The sequence below is a fragment of the Corapipo altera genome, unplaced genomic scaffold (genome assembly GCF_003945725.1).
Source record: "Corapipo altera isolate COAL_440 unplaced genomic scaffold, ASM394572v1 59, whole genome shotgun sequence".
NCBI lineage: Eukaryota > Metazoa > Chordata > Aves > Passeriformes > Pipridae > Corapipo > Corapipo altera.
This window is the reverse complement of record NW_020884917.1, coordinates 6082663-6100144: the sequence shown is the minus strand read 5'-3', so window position 1 is coordinate 6100144 and position 17482 is coordinate 6082663. Positions and strand designations below refer to the sequence as shown.

Sequence of the window (17482 nt, the reverse complement as noted above, 5' to 3'; positions counted from 1 at the left end):
GGTAGGGTTGGACAGAGACAGGTATTATCTGCCTTTTCCCCCAAAGTCCTGCAGAACAGCACACGTAGCACTGCCCACCTTTCCTCACACAATAAATTATTTTTCCTCCATTAGAAAGATAGGACCAAGGGAAGAATGAATTAGGCAGGTGCAACAGCTAAAGTTTTACCTCTCTCTTTGTATCATTTGTGCTGGATACCATTTTTTAATCCTGTGATACAGATAGTTGAAACCACTCAGGCAAACTCATCAATTCATCTTTAAGAAAGTCTTTAATAAACTACTTCTGCACTCCACAGCCTTGCAACCAATGCTAGTACCTAATTCCTTCTGCTGAAGACTGTGGTAGTAAATCTGCAGTATACGAGAAACTCTGGTTTAAACATGCTTCAAAATGGCCTTTTGTAGTCTCTTTGCTGGCTCGTGCTTTCTTCTTCCCAAGACCCCCCACGGTAGTGTTATCTCAGGAGTGTCCTGAGAAGATGTCCTGAGGTGTTCTCATTGGCCTTTGTTAACCCCTTCCTATTGGTTGTTAACCCCTTCCTGCGACCTGTAATTGGTTACCCTGTGAATCCTCCTAACCCTATAAATGTAACCCCCCAACAACAAATTCTCTCTCTCGCCTCCTCTCCAAGTCCCATGTGCTGTCTCTCTGGCTGCCAGGGAGCCACGTGGGTGGGGGGAGGGGAGAGCACCTCTCCCCTCCAGACTCAGGACCTGAAGAAACCCCTGGTGCTGGAGTCTCCCCTCCCTATCCACATTCAGCCGTCGGAAATGGTTCCTCAGATGGAAATGGAACTAGAACTGGGCCGCCCCACACCATGTGGGGAAAGGGATCCAGAGAAAACATTTTCCATAATACCACCTGTGGCTTTTGTGCAGGTCTAACGCTGCCAGCAGACAGCCAGCCTGTCCTTAGCAGGTAGAGCTAGTGGGCTTAATGCTATCCTCCTAAGTCAACAACACTACCCAACCTGAAGTCATCAATAAATGTCACCATAAGCCTCGTGGTGTTGAAGCCATTGCCATTAATAAAAATGAGCTCCAGAGATGTTCCAAGAAATGCTACAGTAGCTTCATATCTGATAAGTGGATATCTATCCATGCTCTCTGCTGCCACATCTGTATGTGCATCTATAGTTACTTCCACTTTCTTCAGCTAATTTGCATCTACATTAGCTTAATATTGCTTTCCATGAGGCAATGTATCAAGGGCTTACTGAAAACCACCTAATTTTACGGTGAATTGGGTATCATCATCCCTGCTTCACAGTTGAAGACACATACAGACTTTCTCAAGGCCAAGTGCAGCTGAGCAAGCTTAAACCTTGTTCTTCTGAGAACACTTACGGCACCAAACTGTGCTCAATAGTCAAAAAAGCACAGCTATTCATCTTCCACCAGCTTCTGTAGCAGAAGAACTCACAAAACCCAATCTCTTTTTTTCATCCAGTAATCTGCATATTCTACCAGCAGCAAGCACTCATTAGAGCCTTTGAACATGTTATTGTCTTGAGGAAAGCATGAAAGCTGTCAGACTACAAAAACAGATGCATTTTTCCTCCAGGGTTTCTTAGCCTGTGGGTATATCCACCAAGACCTTCTGACAACAGTATGTAGAAGAGGAACCTCAGACAAAAAGGACATTCACTGAGATACCTGTATAAAAAGGGATGGTAGTTAGCAGTAAAACCCCATGCCTACTGCCTCAGACCACCTCTTAATTTGTAGTGATATTGTGTGACCTGCTTCGTTCTTCATGCAGACCTGTAATTTCTTCTCCTCTCATCATTTCCTGAATGCTGGCATGTAAAAAATCTCCAAATTGGTGTTTGGAGTTCCCTCTTTGATTCACAACTGGTTTCTAAAACCATGAGTCTTGTAGACATTTATATTACAATCACTTTTTTCTCTGGAATTTTCATGCTCTAGTAAGGACCATACAAGACATACATTGGCTTAGAGCTTGAAATGAAATGAGAAAACTGTTAATAAGGTAGTTTAAAAATGGCATCAGTTCTTTCCCCTTCTGAAGTTCATCTAGAATCAAACAACCTGTGAAACTAAATCACTCAGCTGAACTTCAGTCTAAAATGCGAAACATAAGAGGAATGACATTTTAGGGCTGAAAGGAGGATGAGTGCTGGAGAGGCATGCTGTGACACAATCAGGCACTGGGGAAACCAGCCAAGGAGGGTGACAATGGAAAGGATGGCTAAAATGCAGCAGGCACATTCACCATGATGAAAGGTGTCTCAGATGAGGGCCGAGAGGTGGCATCAGGAGAGATTACTCACCACAGCCTGCTCTGCTGGTTCGGCAAGCTCACCAGGGACAGCCTCCTTTTCCATAACAGCAGCAGGAGCAGGGGTTTCCTCGACCTTAAGTTCCCCAGGTGGTGCTTCTTCAGCCTCGGCCTTTTGTTATTGATTTTTAAGCAGACAGTGGAAAAATTGTTGAGGAGCACATGATAGTGGGAATGGAGGAGGGGAAAGGGAACTGTGCCTGGCACAATACTGCTTCAGGCTCAATCTTACCGAGCTTTGCCCCTGGCAAAGGCCAGCATCTAAAGGACATTTTCATTCTCCATGTTCTATACGTAAAATGTGCCAGTTTTACATCCCTCCCTCACAACTAAAGAAAGCATAGCTTTCTGAGCTAAAGTAAGAGGTCGTGGAAGGGGGGGAAGGCACCCAGAGTTTGCTCCAAAATGCTCCAGAAACTGACAGCAAGGCCAGAAGTTGAAATTGGCACCCATGTGTACCAACCCTGGTTTTCAAATATGAGTTTTCAAAATTATCTTCTACTCCCTAGTTCTGTCTGCTCTTGGAAAATACAGTCCCTCCTCCAGTGAAGGTAAGAAGCAATTAGCAGACACTCAAACAGTTTTTATATGCACAAGGGCAAACACTAACTGACTAAATTCTAGCAGTGTGAAAATCATCCCTGGTTTTTTATTAAAATGCATTTTCTCTTGAACTCTCAATCGCCTAGAAGGCATGCATTTATCAACCCACTATTGGGATTTCAACCCTTTTAGATTCTGGCCTCAGCTTGTTTTTGAGCAAGAGGATCTATCAAATATCACCAGCCCTGAAACAAGTTCAGTTTTGTGGCAAAATAGCTCACAGCAGAAGTGCAATGTCCAATGGAAACATCACCTTGCGAAACATCACATGCACATACACAAGGAGAGCTCCAAGCAGTGCTCAGCATATTCCATTTATAAAGATGGCTGACTCAACCAGATAAAATAACCTCAATAGATTAATTTGCCATGAACAAATTGCTCAGCATAATATGGAGCTCAAAAGCAATTGCTTCGCAGTTGATAACAGGCAGCTGGCTAGAATGTGATGTCTCCTGTGAGACATGAAGGGATAGCTTTCATGAAATTCTTTAAAATACTAAAATCTCTTGCTGATATTTTTCAGAAAAAACCCATAACATCTCAATTCTTTACTCACATATACCTTAAGCAGACTAATTTTTAATGAGGTACAGAGAAGTTTGCCTATGCAAGACCTTCAGGATTTGGCGTAGCATAAAGAAGCATTCACTATATTGCGTCAAGCTGTGCAAAAATCCCTCTGTGCAGTGTATAATTACAGCTCTAGAAAATTTCACAAAGAAGAAACAGGACTGAAATAAGAAACACAAAGTAGATTTATCCCAAGTAAGGTGACTAATGAGTTTCCTGAGATTTAATGTTGGAAGATTCTTTCAGGCTTAAAATCACAGGTAATGTTATAAAGCAGATTGCATTGATGTACTTCAAGTCATTTGTTGACAAGCAGACTTCAGACGAAGTACCACATTTCAGCTACAAGTAAAAATACTCTCACCATATTTAGTAACCATCATGAACACAAACACCACCAGAGGCATTATACAAAAGCCACATTAAATAATATTGAATATCACTCTGCTGCTATTAAGTAACTATAGCACTCACCCAGCAATGCTGCTATTCACATCCTTACTTCAGGCTAACCAAAGATTGTAACAGGAGCTAAGAAACAGCCCAGGTGTGATGACTTTCAAAAAGACTGTCCAGTCCTTAGAAGTAAATAATTTCTACTATTTATATGTGGTGAGTGGGTAAAACTACAGCAATATTGTAGATATTTAAACAGTCATCACGCACTATCACCTGCTTGCTCTACACTGGACCACAGTATTTATTCTAGTAATTTCTCAGATGCAATAAATGAACAAACGGTTTAATTACATCTTTTTAAAGTAAATATATCTTAGAATATTCTGGTTTTCTTTTCTTTTGCTCTGTGCTATCCTTGTAAAAGATTGGTTCAGTCAGTATGGATTTACAAACTACAATCATATCACTCACCAGCTCTTTCAGGTAGAAGAGTTGTATAAGCTTTTGTGATTTAAAGGATGGAAAGCACACAAAACCAAGAAAATCTCTTTGCCCAAAGGAAGAATAAAAAATGCCTTTTCTTACAAGGCATTTAAAAAGTAACCAAAAGACACCACTTACCAAAGGTTCTGTCACATTCTCACTTGATTGCACTGTAAATACAGACACATCCTAGATATGGAAATGAAAAACAAATGAAAAAAGTATTTGAGACAGGATATTTGCAGATGTCTATCAAAGTACATTCACACAGAATAAGATGATAAATACAACCTAACTAATAATTATTTTTAATACTTACTTAGATTATCTAAGTGCTATTAATATTAAAGACATTCTCTTTTCAATTATATTCAATTATATTCAAACCTTCTAAACCAAGAAGTTTTTCACCTCACTAGAGGCAGTGAAAAACCTTTCATTAAATATATGTGATTTGCAAGGACTTCGTTTCAGGTACAATGCAATTCCCAGTTGTGAAACTTTTTGCAGACAACACATGGCTATGCTTGGAGATTACACTAGCTCTAAGCTACTTTCCTATGTTCTTGATCCTGGGCTTTTATTTGAATAATAACTAGAGTAATTACAGATACAAAATTTTACCTGCATTAAGGAAGTAGAAATATAGAGGTGTTTTCCAACACCTCGCTCATTCAGAACCAATTAATTTGCAAAGTATTGCTGGGCCAAATTATTTTCCTACTGCAGTGGGGGCAGCAGATATTTATTTCCTCCAGACCAACATTTTGCCTTAATTACTAGAGGTTGTGCTTCGTGGTTTCCCCCTTCCTTCCAGATCCTTTACTAAACTAAATGTCCTGGAGCAGACTGTTAAGCACTGTAAGACTCATTTCTGTCCTTGTATAAGCTGAGTCTTTTTGGGTGCTTTTAAAATGTGGTGTACAGTGTGTGCTGTGGATGAGCCGGTCTCTGAAGGGATGCTGGAAAACAATGAGGTCCCAGGTTATCCACCTGAAATTTGGGATCTTGACACAGCCCTGAAATTTGAAAGCATAAACATGGTGTCTTCATGTGCTGTATCTCTGTGATGGGTAACACAGTCTCACTATCAGCACAGCAGCAAACAAATACTTTACATTTAACTTTGAGAGTAAAATATATCCTAACTGAAAGTAAAGATGGAGGAAAAAACCCCCTCATCATATATATACATACAGAATCACTGAAACTATGTGAAACTGGGGAAACCGTTCTTTACAGGATTTGGGGATTGTGAGAAAAATTCAAAAAAGAGCACAATAAAAACACTAAATCAGTCCTTTTAGGAGGAAAAAAATCCATCCCAGAAAGGTAGTCAGATTTTTTGCTATTAAATTCAGTGAGTCCAAGAGTCCTAAGAGTATTAGAATCATTCTAGTAACACCTAAGTAGAATTTCCGAGAACAGACAAAGTCTGGATTTGAGACAGTATAACACTGCTATGCAGCTTGTCTGTAGAACAGACTTCCTGAAACTGTATAGCCAGTTCTAATCCCCTCCTAATAGCACGGAAAAAAAATTATATTAACACCTTTTTATTTCTTACCTGTGCAAATCCATTAAATGCTGTGGTGGATGCCTAAGTAGAAGCGAAGATCGGAACAAATTATCGTTTGTTTATTAGATCAGAACATGAGTCAAAACATTTTTATTTGCAAAATAAAAATGTAGGCCAAACATAAAAAGAAAAAAAGGGTATAGCAGCAAGAAATTTGTCAACCGTGCTATTTTACACCAGGCATCACAGGTTTAAATAAAACAACAAAAATAAAGAGAAAAAGCAGAGTAACTTAAGCATTTTTACAAAACAATAATAAAAAAAGACTAGGTGCATTTAAAGATATACAGATAAAACAGAAAAGCTGCGAGACACAATGTGCCTTCACAGTTCAAAGCTTCATTCACCATTTTGAAATGCATTTTTGTCAGCCTGCTTCATTACATGGCTGAAGGGTACCACACTATGAACAGCTGCATGGCAATTTTTCAAAAAAAGAATAGCACAGGCTTAGGAAGGGCAGTGGGAAACACACAAATGGAATGTTTTTAAACGACACGGTTATGCATGGCCTAAGGAACTCTTTGTCTAGACTAGGCTACACACTGGGGTAGGTACCTCTTCTTTATCAGCCTCAATTTCCTGGTACAACAATCCATATCTCCGGTTAGCAATTTCATCTTCAGATAAATCTGAGTTGTTGGTCTCATTGTCTTTAGGACTAGTTGAACTCTCGGTGCTAGCATTTCTGGAATTTCCCATTTGAAACAGAGCCAAGGGTCTAGCTATCTCCTTGCTCAGTCCAGGATTGTTAATGCCTGCCTGCTCCCCAGGATGACCTTGTTTTACTGGTGTCTCCTGAATTTTATTGCCTGTGCTTGCACCTATTTCTCCCCAGCTGTTATCAATACCTCCTAAGTCTTGTGTAGACCATTTATTACTAATGCCCAACCAAATATTTTCCATTTTACCTTCCTCTGAGTCTTGCTGTTTGGGGAAAAAGGGCCAATTATCCAGTCCATTGGCTTGGCTATCTGACAGATCAGGAAAACCCCAGGAATCATTAGTAACTGTTGGATCCCAGTTTGCCTGCCAGGGATCTGTTTCCAAGGCTTCAGGAACACCACTGCTACTAGGATGCTCTTCAGTGACTGCTGCTGCTGCCCTACCTGTCACTTGGTCTTCTGCATTATCTAGGTAAGGATTACCACAGCCTGTGCTAGCAGCGTCGGCTGTCTTGGGCTGCAGTGCCCAAGACATTTGGGCATGTTCAGCATCAGCTTGACCTTCAGTACCAGTACTACCATTTGGGAGGTGGATGATGCTATCGTCTTCAGTTCCTTTACCAGACTCTTCTGCATTGAATAATTCAGCATGACACAGATTGGTCACAGTATCTGTAGAGTACTTTCCTGTGTCCTCAGTTATCTGTAGGTCAACACATGTCCTCATGTTTATACACTCTATGGATGTATTCTCTCCAGCACCACTGTCAGTTGGGTCTAAGGCATCCTCAGGTGTTCTTTCATGGTCCTGATCCCAGATACCAAGGATTCTCTCAGGTTCAGTGCCAGTGCTTTCTATAGTTTTACAGTTGTACACTACTATTTTGTCCCCGCTTTCCAGCCCTGTGCTCAACAATGGTATTTCTCCATCTGCCTCCTCAGTGACATTGACCTGTTTGAATTTGTCTTCTCTAGGGTTTTCTAGGTTAGCACCACTAGCTCTCCCAGTATCCCCGTCATTATCTTCAAGCGCATGTAAATTTTCTACCTCTGCGCTGACTAAAATTTCAAGATCTGATTTTGCTAAACCCTTATAAAGTTCTGCCTCCCTGTTTCCTTTGGTTTCACAACCCTGCTCTTCCAGTTCCTCTGTACCTTCTACCTCCTTGTAGTTAGCTCCGGTCTCTACCTTTTCACTTGGCTTGACACCTGCCCACTCGTCTTCCTCATGCTCTTCCTCTGCCTTTTGCACATCACATGGGAGGGGTTCATCCAACAAGCTATCAGTTCCCAGGACGGGTGTCTCAAAACTGGTTATGTTCTCTAAAGGCTGATTGGTCACCACATCTTCCCACAGGACATTTTTGGCATCCAACTGGTCCTCCAGTGAAGTCCTCTGGTTTTCGTTTACAGAAGCTGACCCTGGTGCAGCATCCTCCTGCTCACCTACTGCAGGCCAAACACTAGCAGGCAGAGTACCCATGGATTCGCTTGAGGTTTGCTCTGCCTCACGGAAAAGCAAAGAACCGCCTGCAGTAATTTCCTGGCTGACACTGGGTGTGCTAACATCTAGGCCCCAGCTGAGTGAACCTAGATTAGTTTGAGATCTGTTAATATCTTCTGACGACCCACTGTTTGGGATTTCCTCCATGACCAGGTTACACAGGGAAAGACTTTTTGAAGAGTCAGGCTTTAAGCAGACAGAAAAGCAAAGAAAAAACACAAGATGAAAAAGATAAAGGCGGACTTGATGAGAAAACACAAAATTTATATTTTACATGAGCAAATTTAATTTAAAGAATGAAGTGACTAAATTAAGCCATTTAAGGAAAAGCTATGCGGTTTGCAACATTTAGAGGTAATAGTTTATAATGCAAAAGAGCGGCACTGATAGACAAAACCAGAAAACTATATATTACACCACACTGATTAAGCATGTCTCTAGAGTGGTTGCAGTTTTGGGGGGAGGTTTGCTTACCGGCTGCACCAATTCACTGCTTGTCTGTATAGAATAAAGTCATACAAATAAAGTCATGAATATAAAGATATACATATAAATATATACATATACAGAAAAGAAGACCATAATGTACTTTGTTACAGCAGCAGTTCATTAATTAGCAGTTCCCTAACCAGGAGCTACCGGTGTGGAGAAGGAGCAACAGGTTCTTTTCTGCCACTCCACAAAAGACTAATCCCAGGCCCTTGAATTTTAACCCTCTGCATTACACTATTAAAAAAGTCACATCTTGCTTTCCTCTGTGAGCCACTGACATTTTTATTGCAGGAATCCTATTACATCTCTATTGAAAAGAGAAGTTGCTCTGTGAGACAGTGACAAGAAAGGAAGAAATGCAAGTAGTAGTGGGGCTTGTATTTACACTCAGGTATCACTGTATCACTCAGGCAATAGAGACCACCCTGAGCATGCAGCTCTGATTCTCCATTATCTTGTAGAGGCACTTATGTCCACACAGAGTAAGGCATTGAGTCACAAACCTGCTATCTACATTGCCACTTTTGAACAGATACAAATGTTCCCAGGAAGTTCAACAACTACTATGCACTCAACTTATTAAGAGAAACTTTGTAATGAGTATCCTTAATTTCAAACATTTAGCTGTGAAGTCCACTACTTTTTTTTTCAGGTTTTATTTAACCTGACTAGATAGAAAGAGACGAACATTTAATATACATCGCATATGGTATTTGTTCACAAAACAGTGCTGCAAATCTTAATATATGACAAGCATTCACAGATTTCTGTGTTGACTGAAGCTACAAAAGGTCAAAAATGAATGTAGCAGGCTCCATGTCAAGTCAACCCAGCTAACTCCATGACATAAAGTCAAAAGAAAGCTCACAAAAATGAGTTGTTTCCTTCCTGCAGATCATTGTATCTGATTTGGCATGAGGAGGAAGAAGGAAGGATTCATACAATTTTCTACAGCAGTAGGTTTTTTTGTGAATAAGTCCAGTTCACTGTATGCCCACAAACAAAATTCTCACTTCCTTCATGAATTTTGAGAAAATGGTTGTCCATTGGGTTAAAGTCCTGAGGAACTACACCTTCAGGTAATAAAAACAAGTGATTAACATTCATTATTACACTCTAATACCTCTAATTAAGGCATAGTAAAAGCAACACAGTTATAATGATTGAGAATTTTATTAGCCTAGATTACTGACATCACTTAGGTTTTGTAGGCCAAGCAACAGTGGCTTCATAGACTTGAAAGTATCATCCTCCATAAATTCTTTATCTTGTCTTTTGGTAAAAGCATTGTAAATCTGACTTCAGGTTGTTACAAAATCTGAGGCACAGAAATATATACGTCAGGCTTACCGTCCATAGATCCCATGGCAATGTCTGAAAAAAGGAGTGGATAAAAGAGGCTGTGAGAAAAATATCATTCATACACTGTATATCCAAACACTGTGCATTAACTAAGAAGATAATACTTATTTATATGCATATTTACAATACATACATATTTTACATATTAGCACATGCGTGCACATGTGTGTGCATGTATCTGCATAATACTCCTCTTGGTTATACAGGATGAGCAGTATGCAATGCATTGTGTTATTTCCTATTTCAAAGTAGTTGTTGCTTTCCAGCAAATTCACATTATCACGTGCACGAGTAATGGTCAGATTCTGAGCCGGTGACTGAATGACTTTCAACATGTACAGGAGCATCTGCAAGGTGTCAGCTTTAACAAGCTTACATAGGTCAGGTTTTCTACCCAGTAAAAAAATTATTCAACTATCCACTGGTGTTTTTTCTCACTACTCTGGCACCAGAAAGGAAAACAGTATACTTTTGGGGAAAGAAAACAAGAAAGTTAACCAATATTTTCTTTTTGTCCAGGAGGTTAATTAATGTTAGTGACCTTTTAACAGAAGAGCTAAATAGACAGATGAAAGAAAAGCAGCAGACTTCATGCCAAGTATTTATATCCCACGGCATAAGAAGGAGCTCTGCTGGTTGGCCCCAAAAGCTGCCTGAGATGCTTCAAATTGTATCTACTATATTCACACATAGGTTAAAGCCCACAAAACCTCTAAACCTAAAGATATTCATAAAGTAAAATGTGAAACTGAAACATTTTCAAATGTTGAATGTGACATCTAACATTTGCGTGAGAGAAAGGATTGGTGCATTTAGCTTCTTTTCTCACCTGCTTCATATTTTATAAGGACAGAATGGTTCTCTGAACAACTTCTGCTTTGATGAGCAAAAGGCACAGTAATAATTCACTACTCAGATTTACAGCATATTAACATCAAGAGCCATTTCACATTCATTTTAAATTGGTTTAAGTCCAGGTATGTGCTGCTTCTGCAGATGTAATTCAAAAGTGCGTGTTCTTACTTTGCTGTAACATTATTAGCTGAGCATTCCAGCTTTAAGGAAAAATGACAGGTCTGTTCTTAAAGTGCTAAATGGTACAAATCCTAAATGTCTAACTAACTTTTATGAAAAGAGAGATTGCTCATTTTCCATTTTTTCATTTTCCTTTCAACTTTGAGCACGAGGGGGAAGCAATACACTGAGAAAAGGTGAGACAGAGCACAGCTAGAAAACAGAGAAGAGGGCCAGGCAGGTTTAGAAAGGTCACTTCTGAAGCAGCCATAGAAACAGAAAAGCAAACGAGGAAGGGCATGCCAGGGCTCAGTTACTGTGGTTTGATCACCCTGGCAGAGCAGTGGAGGGAGGTAATTAATTAAATTATTAATAGAGAAGTCACACCAGGCCTCCCAAGGCATCATGCACAAATGACTACTTGTGTCTTCACATCACTTCTTCAGCAGTTTGCTGAATGGAAAATATCCATGACTGAGGCAAAAGCTACACACACACAAAATATATACACACCACTTAATCTCTTCTTAATCTCTCTACAAGCACAGGCTCTCCAAAGTCTGCAAACACAGGTTTCATTCTGTCTATGCTGCCACAGTGCTGACCCTGTCAAATACAGTGAGACCAACACCCAGACACAGGGTCCCTTCTAAAAACATGGTGCTCTGACTCATTCATATGCTCTTGTGGATGCAGACCATCCTTTCTCATATACATACGTTATGGGAAAAGGTGAAAGAAGAGGAGAGACTGAAGGGGCTCAGTGAATGCTTCTTATGTACCTAGATGAAAACTTACAATGTACTTTTCTATACAGAATTATATGGTACAGTTGAATCTAAAATAACTGTTTTTCACTAAACCAATAAACTCTTCTACAATCTGTACAATATGATGTCAGAACAAATGTGTTCTGTCACAAAAGTTAAATATCTTTCGTTTAACAATCCCACTGCTCAAATAAGTGTTATTACAAAACATGTTGAAAGGGTAGTTAGCAAAGCTACACCTAAAGTTTTTTTGTCACCAGTAAATGCCAAGGAATTGCATTCTCCTTCCCCATACTCTTCCCTGTTTAGAGGGAGAAAAAAAAATCAAGTAAAATGCACAAAGCTTCTGCTAGAATGAAACACTTCTAGCAAATCTCAGTGAGAAATTTCAGATAGCATTTGGAATGCTGAAAATGCATCATTTTTCTGATAGTGCATATCCCATGAGAGATCACTACAGACCTCATTATATAACTAGCACTGCATGCCAAGTAAGAAATTAATTAACTGAGGAAGAGATCAGCAGAGAATCAGGACTATCTCAACACTAAACCTGCTTGTCTTCTCACTCCTTTCCCAATGCTGCACTCCTGAACATCTGATTAGTCCTCTCACATCTCACAGAACAAGCCTTAGTGATAGCCACAGGGATAATGGGTCTTGCTAATGATGTATTAATATTGTTTCTTTGAGTACAAGACAGGGATACAGAGATGCCGGCCAGGAGATCTTCCCCACTTTACTATCTGCCCTCTGGGCAGTGAGGGTGAATTCTGGACTTTAAAACAGCAGGTCCTGTAGGGTAAGCCAATGAATACCAGCAACTTAATATATCAGCCTTTTTTATTAATTTTCATCTTTTTTTCTTTTTTTTTTTTTTAATATTGCTGCAAGAAACTACCATGGCAAATATTACTACTAAATGCAGAATTTCTATAACACAACATTCTACAAGGAAACACTCTATTCCATACCCTCAATTTCCTTGAGGTTAGGTCTAAAATAGATTTATAGTAAAACCACTCAGATCATTCCACTGCCTGGTACAGAAACTCCATCACAGCAAAGCAATTGCGTGCTGACTCCACAAGACCTAGGTCCCCCGAGGCATCTCTTCAGACATGAAGAATCAAGGCCAGGTCAGAGAAGTTGTCAGAAAAACAAGCACTGGAGAATTATAATGTTTGCACTAAGAGTTATTCTATAGATGGAAAATAACAGCATGCCAAAGTCCAGGCCAAGGTACCAGCAACCATTCTCATCAGCAGACATCTCATTTTACCACCTGACAATTTACTCTCATTCCAGTACATCATCAAGTACAAGGTTACTGAGGGGGAAATATAGATGGTTGAATAGAGCCTCTCAGGAAGATAAAGTTTTTCAGACACTGCAGATACACTGTTAATACACAAGGCAAATCTTTGCTACCAAACACAGCATGTTGCATTCATGTGCTTTGCCTACCTCCAGGCAAAGAGATACCTGAGACATGGGTGAATGACTAACTCCTGTTGGTACAACTTCTGGCTTGAAAGGGTCAAAGTCCAAATCTAGCAAAGATTCCTCTTTCTTAGCTTCAGGTACTTCGTTCTGTTAGAAGAGAAACATAATTCTTGAAAAACTTATCTTTCAAAAGCTTCCCTGGGCAGTAAAATATTAAGAGGCACAAGAAGAAAATAATTATATCACAGACTTACTAGCTGTTGTGCATGGCAGGAGGGGAGGAGCTCTGAAGATTATCCTGAGCTTTAGTATAAGTTTTAATTTTAGGAGATTCACTCTTATGATGCCTTTGATTTCTCTGCAGTACATCTTTGCCTTTCCAGCCTAAACAATCACAATCCTTTCAAAAAAGTGCTGAGTGTACACTATCTGACTGTGCTTTTAAAGTGCTTTGAGACAGACACCAAAACTAAAGACTACATAAATGGCACGCAGTGTTCGTATATTCTAATAAGTGAATCTCCCCCCAAACACAAACATTTATAAAAAGCCAATACAGAAGGACATAAATGCCTTTGAATTAAATTTCAATTCTGAACATGAACACCTACTTACATTTAATGTTGCCCTTAGCTCTAAACTTTAGGAAATATTTCTTTAGGACAGTGAGGCACTGGAACAATGTTGCCCAAAGAAGTGTGGGTGACCCATCCCTGGAAGTGTTCAAGGCCAGGTTGGATGCGGCTCTGAGCAACCTGGATAAGTGAAAGGTGTCCTTGCCCACAGCAGTGGGTTGAAACTAGAGGATTTTTAAGGTCCTTTCCAATCCCTTCCAACCCAAACCATTCTATGATTCTATGATATGTTCTCACTAAACTGGATTACATGGTAGAGTCTTTTTTGTTAGCAATTAATAAATTAGCCAAGGCCTCTGAGGTCAACAGAAATATATATATTTTGTTTCAATGGGATACAGGTCTTTCCTGTAAAGTAACCTGAACAAACAATTAGTGTGCTTCGACGTAAAATATTAATTAGCTTGAAACTGTAGCTGAGACACAATAATCACTAATTAAAAATATTCTAGGTAAGCAGTTTGGTCTTGGTAAGGAGGCTGGTACTGCCTACTGCTAGTTGTTCAGTGTTCATTAAATAGTGAGAGAAGCTTGTACAACAGGGCAAGTCTGCAACAACAGGGCAGTAAACCAGTAAAATTAGGAGATAATAATAATGATGATGATGACAATGATAGTAAAATAAATGAACAAAGCCTTTCTATTATTAAAATACTTAAGAATATAAACTTTCTAAATTAGTTTTACTATTGGTAAATAGATGTTCAAAGTTAGGTGGCTTCCATTATGTCACAAAACACCCAATCTCTCTGTGTCACCTACAAACATGGTCAAAATAGCTCCTCAGCCCCCATGTTAGGAAAGACAGAGTAACATGGAACTCTTCAGTCTGGAAGAGGTGTGCTAGGGATGATATGAGCAGGGTCTATACAAGCGTGAGAGGTACAGAGGTTTGGCTGCTCCCTGATTCTTCCAAAGCAGGAAGGTTGATGGCAGCAAAGTTGATGGGGACAGATGCAGAATAAAGAAAAGGTGGTGGTGCTTTGTGTGGCACAGAGTTCAGCTGGGGATCTCCTTGTCTTCAGGCAGTGTGAATGCGAAAAATGTACACATGCTGAAAGACTGAATAAATTTGTGGCAAAGTAGTCTGTTGAGGCTTACTAAATACGTAAAAATCATGTTGAAGAAGCCCCTGAATTGCAAATGACCAGAGGCTGGGAGAATACAGTAGAAGGGCGGGTCAATAGTACCAACTTTGCTTGCTTTTTTTTATCTTCTTCCCTCGGCCTCTGCTTTTGGCCACAAGTGATGAGGGATAACTGCTCTGACAAACTGAAGCCAGTGTGATAGTGTAGCACTTCAAAAAGTCAAACCCACCATTCCCACCAGTAACCCTCATTATATTCATTCTGACACGCCTTCCATCCAGTGCATTTAGACTTCATCACATACGCCCTTGGGGCACTAACGCTCATATGATCATACACTCTGATGAAACAACACAGCATTTGCTGACATATAGTCAGAAATGGATGGAGACAGAAATGTTAATTATCTTTCAATGAGGTCTGAGAAAGAAGTTGCTACTTTTGAGGACTGAATCCGATGAATAGGAGTCTTACTTAGGCCATGTGTGATGACAGGTAAGATATCTGTAGTGACAGGGTACTGACTGCAAAAATTATCATCACCCATAACCCTCAGAACAAAATGAAGAAAACACTTCTCTTAACTTTAGTGACAAAGGCCCAAATAAACATATAGAGTACCTAAGATATCACATTACATGGAGATGTAGGAGAAACAGGAACCTTGAGAAATTCCTCAATAAGGGAAAAAGCTGTGTCAGGGAGGTCTGTGAAACATCCTGTATTTATTCCACCATAGCATGACAAAGTATGAATAAATGAAACATTTGAAAGAGGTGGCTGTGGCAGAAGCAAAGTTGTACACCTGAGAGGTATGTGCAAGGAATGGAGAAGGCACAAGAAACCTGCAGGAAGTACCAGAACTGCTACCCCCTCTCTGCACACAGTCTGTAAAAGCTTTAAAATAGCCTTAGCAGTTCCCTTCAGAGGTATCTGACACACTCAGACATGTTAAGTAGGGCATATAGAGGCCTACAGTGTCCAAGCTAGTAACTGGACACTACGGAGAAATGTGAAGAAAATGAAAGAAAAACAAGGAACACTCATTTCCAAATGACTCTTTCATCCAGTCAACCAGATAGCTCATCTTCTCACCTCTTTCTTTTATTTAGCAGTAATTAAATCCATTCTTGACAATGAATAACCTGGACATGTGAGTTTCTTTGTTGAATCAGTGCAAAAATATTCAACAGCATCAAGCAGAACTGTCTTTCAGCATCTTGCACAACAGTGAATGCATTAGTACTGCTTGGTAAAGAAGGAGGAACAACAACAATTACAGAATATTTATGTTCCAGAGAAGAAAAGTGTTCTGCCTGTTTGTAATCTGCTCTGAAACATTGGATTAAAGCAGTAAAGCTCTATTCTTCAGCCTGTTGGGTTTGTGTCTCTGCATGAGCAGTGTCTGGGACACCAATAGTGGTCCTTTGGGAAGTCCTGCACCATTAGCGGGCTCTGCAGGCTTAAGTGCTTCTTCCATACTGCCCAACAAGGGCTTTGGGAGTATAGGAGAAGCCATAAGCACCAAGAGGAATCAGTCCATGTTTCCTGTGGATTTCATGCTATATATTTTCAATAACTGGTTCTCTTACAGAAGGATACAAAATCTATACATCATTTTATTTGGGTATGTCTGTACATACTCAGGGACCTCAGATACACTAAGGATGCTTTAGTGACGGAGGTGGGTTCTGTGGGGAAAGATATGCAGATGATTCACGAGAAGGTGGCCAGGGAATGAATAGCTTAGGTCATTCCCAAGTCATGGACTGCAGAGCAGGGAAGGACATAAATTACTCACTGAAGGGAGATCCATTTTTCCTTGAGAGACAAGGAAAAGATTTCAGTTCTCAGAAGCATGCCCCACCTTTACCATCCCATTCCATTTTTATGCCAATCTCTTATAGAAAGGATGTAAATATTCTGGAAATGTGACTTACACTCATTTAAAGCCCTGTTCCAGTGTCATCTCTTAATGGAAAAGAAAACCAGTTCCATTTCTGCTTCCCCAGCTGGCCTGACATATGAATGCTAGTTGGATACAGTATTTAATGCAGGGAGACACATTTAGCACAGGTTACACCAACTCTTTACCACTGATGTCTAGGCTCATGTGAACAGAGTAGTTAACTCAGGGTACAATGACGCAACAGAGCTGCCATCTCCCTTCAGAAGGAATGCCTAGCAGCAGCTGCATTCTGGGAGCTGCCTTTAATTCTTTAATTGCATGGGGACTTCACTATAAATAACTTTTTTCTCTTCCAAATAGATCCCTACAGACAGCAATGCCTGTTTCTCCCCTCCACAAGAAAATAAAACAGCATATAGTCAATTTGTATAAAATAACTTGTTCATTGCTGTGCCTACATTCTCCTGTGTTGTCAAACAAATTTGTACAAAACCAATTATTCACATGAGAACAAAAATTCATAAACATTCTGAATAAGCTTCAGATCTACATATTTCTCCACAGTCTATCAGACACAGGTTCAGATTTCAGAGTTGCAATTACCATAACAGAAAGGGTCCATTATTGAACAACCAGCAATTAACCATAACTATGT

The 17482-nt window shown here is 39.9% G+C and overlaps 2 protein-coding genes across 2 annotated transcripts in view; both read right to left on the bottom strand.

Annotated features, from left to right (window-relative positions):
* LOC113953132 (amphiphysin) overlaps positions 1-17482 on the bottom strand; it is a 119292-nt gene that overhangs the window by 16224 nt on the left and 85586 nt on the right. Inside the window, exons 12-17 of the mRNA XM_027655962.1 lie at positions 13235-13342; positions 9954-9977; positions 8586-8609; positions 5931-5963; positions 4502-4552; positions 2298-2417 (exon numbers count right to left, since the gene is read on the bottom strand). Coding sequence (XP_027511763.1) covers positions 2298-2417; positions 4502-4552; positions 5931-5963; positions 8586-8609; positions 9954-9977; positions 13235-13342 — 360 coding nt within the window. The remainder of the gene's footprint in view (positions 1-2297; positions 2418-4501; positions 4553-5930; positions 5964-8585; positions 8610-9953; positions 9978-13234; positions 13343-17482) is intronic.
* On the bottom strand, positions 6020-8363 carry LOC113953133. Its single transcript, XM_027655963.1, has 2 exons — positions 7052-8363; positions 6020-6916 (listed from the first exon to the last, which is right to left on the bottom strand). The coding sequence occupies exons 1-2, from the start codon at positions 8256-8258 to the stop codon at positions 6471-6473; spliced, it is 1653 nt and encodes a 550-aa protein (XP_027511764.1). The 5' UTR covers positions 8259-8363; the 3' UTR covers positions 6020-6470.

Bases quoted from the DNA above. Each gene is read 5' to 3' on its own strand.
- LOC113953133 (XM_027655963.1), bottom strand. From the start codon at position 8,258: ATGGAGGAAATCCCAAACAGTGGGTCGTCAGAAGATATTAACAGATCT. The intron at 6,917-7,051 runs GTAGGGCAGCAG...CTGATCTGTCAG, and splicing joins TGCAGAAGACCAAGTGACAG to ATAGCCAAGCCAATGGACTG.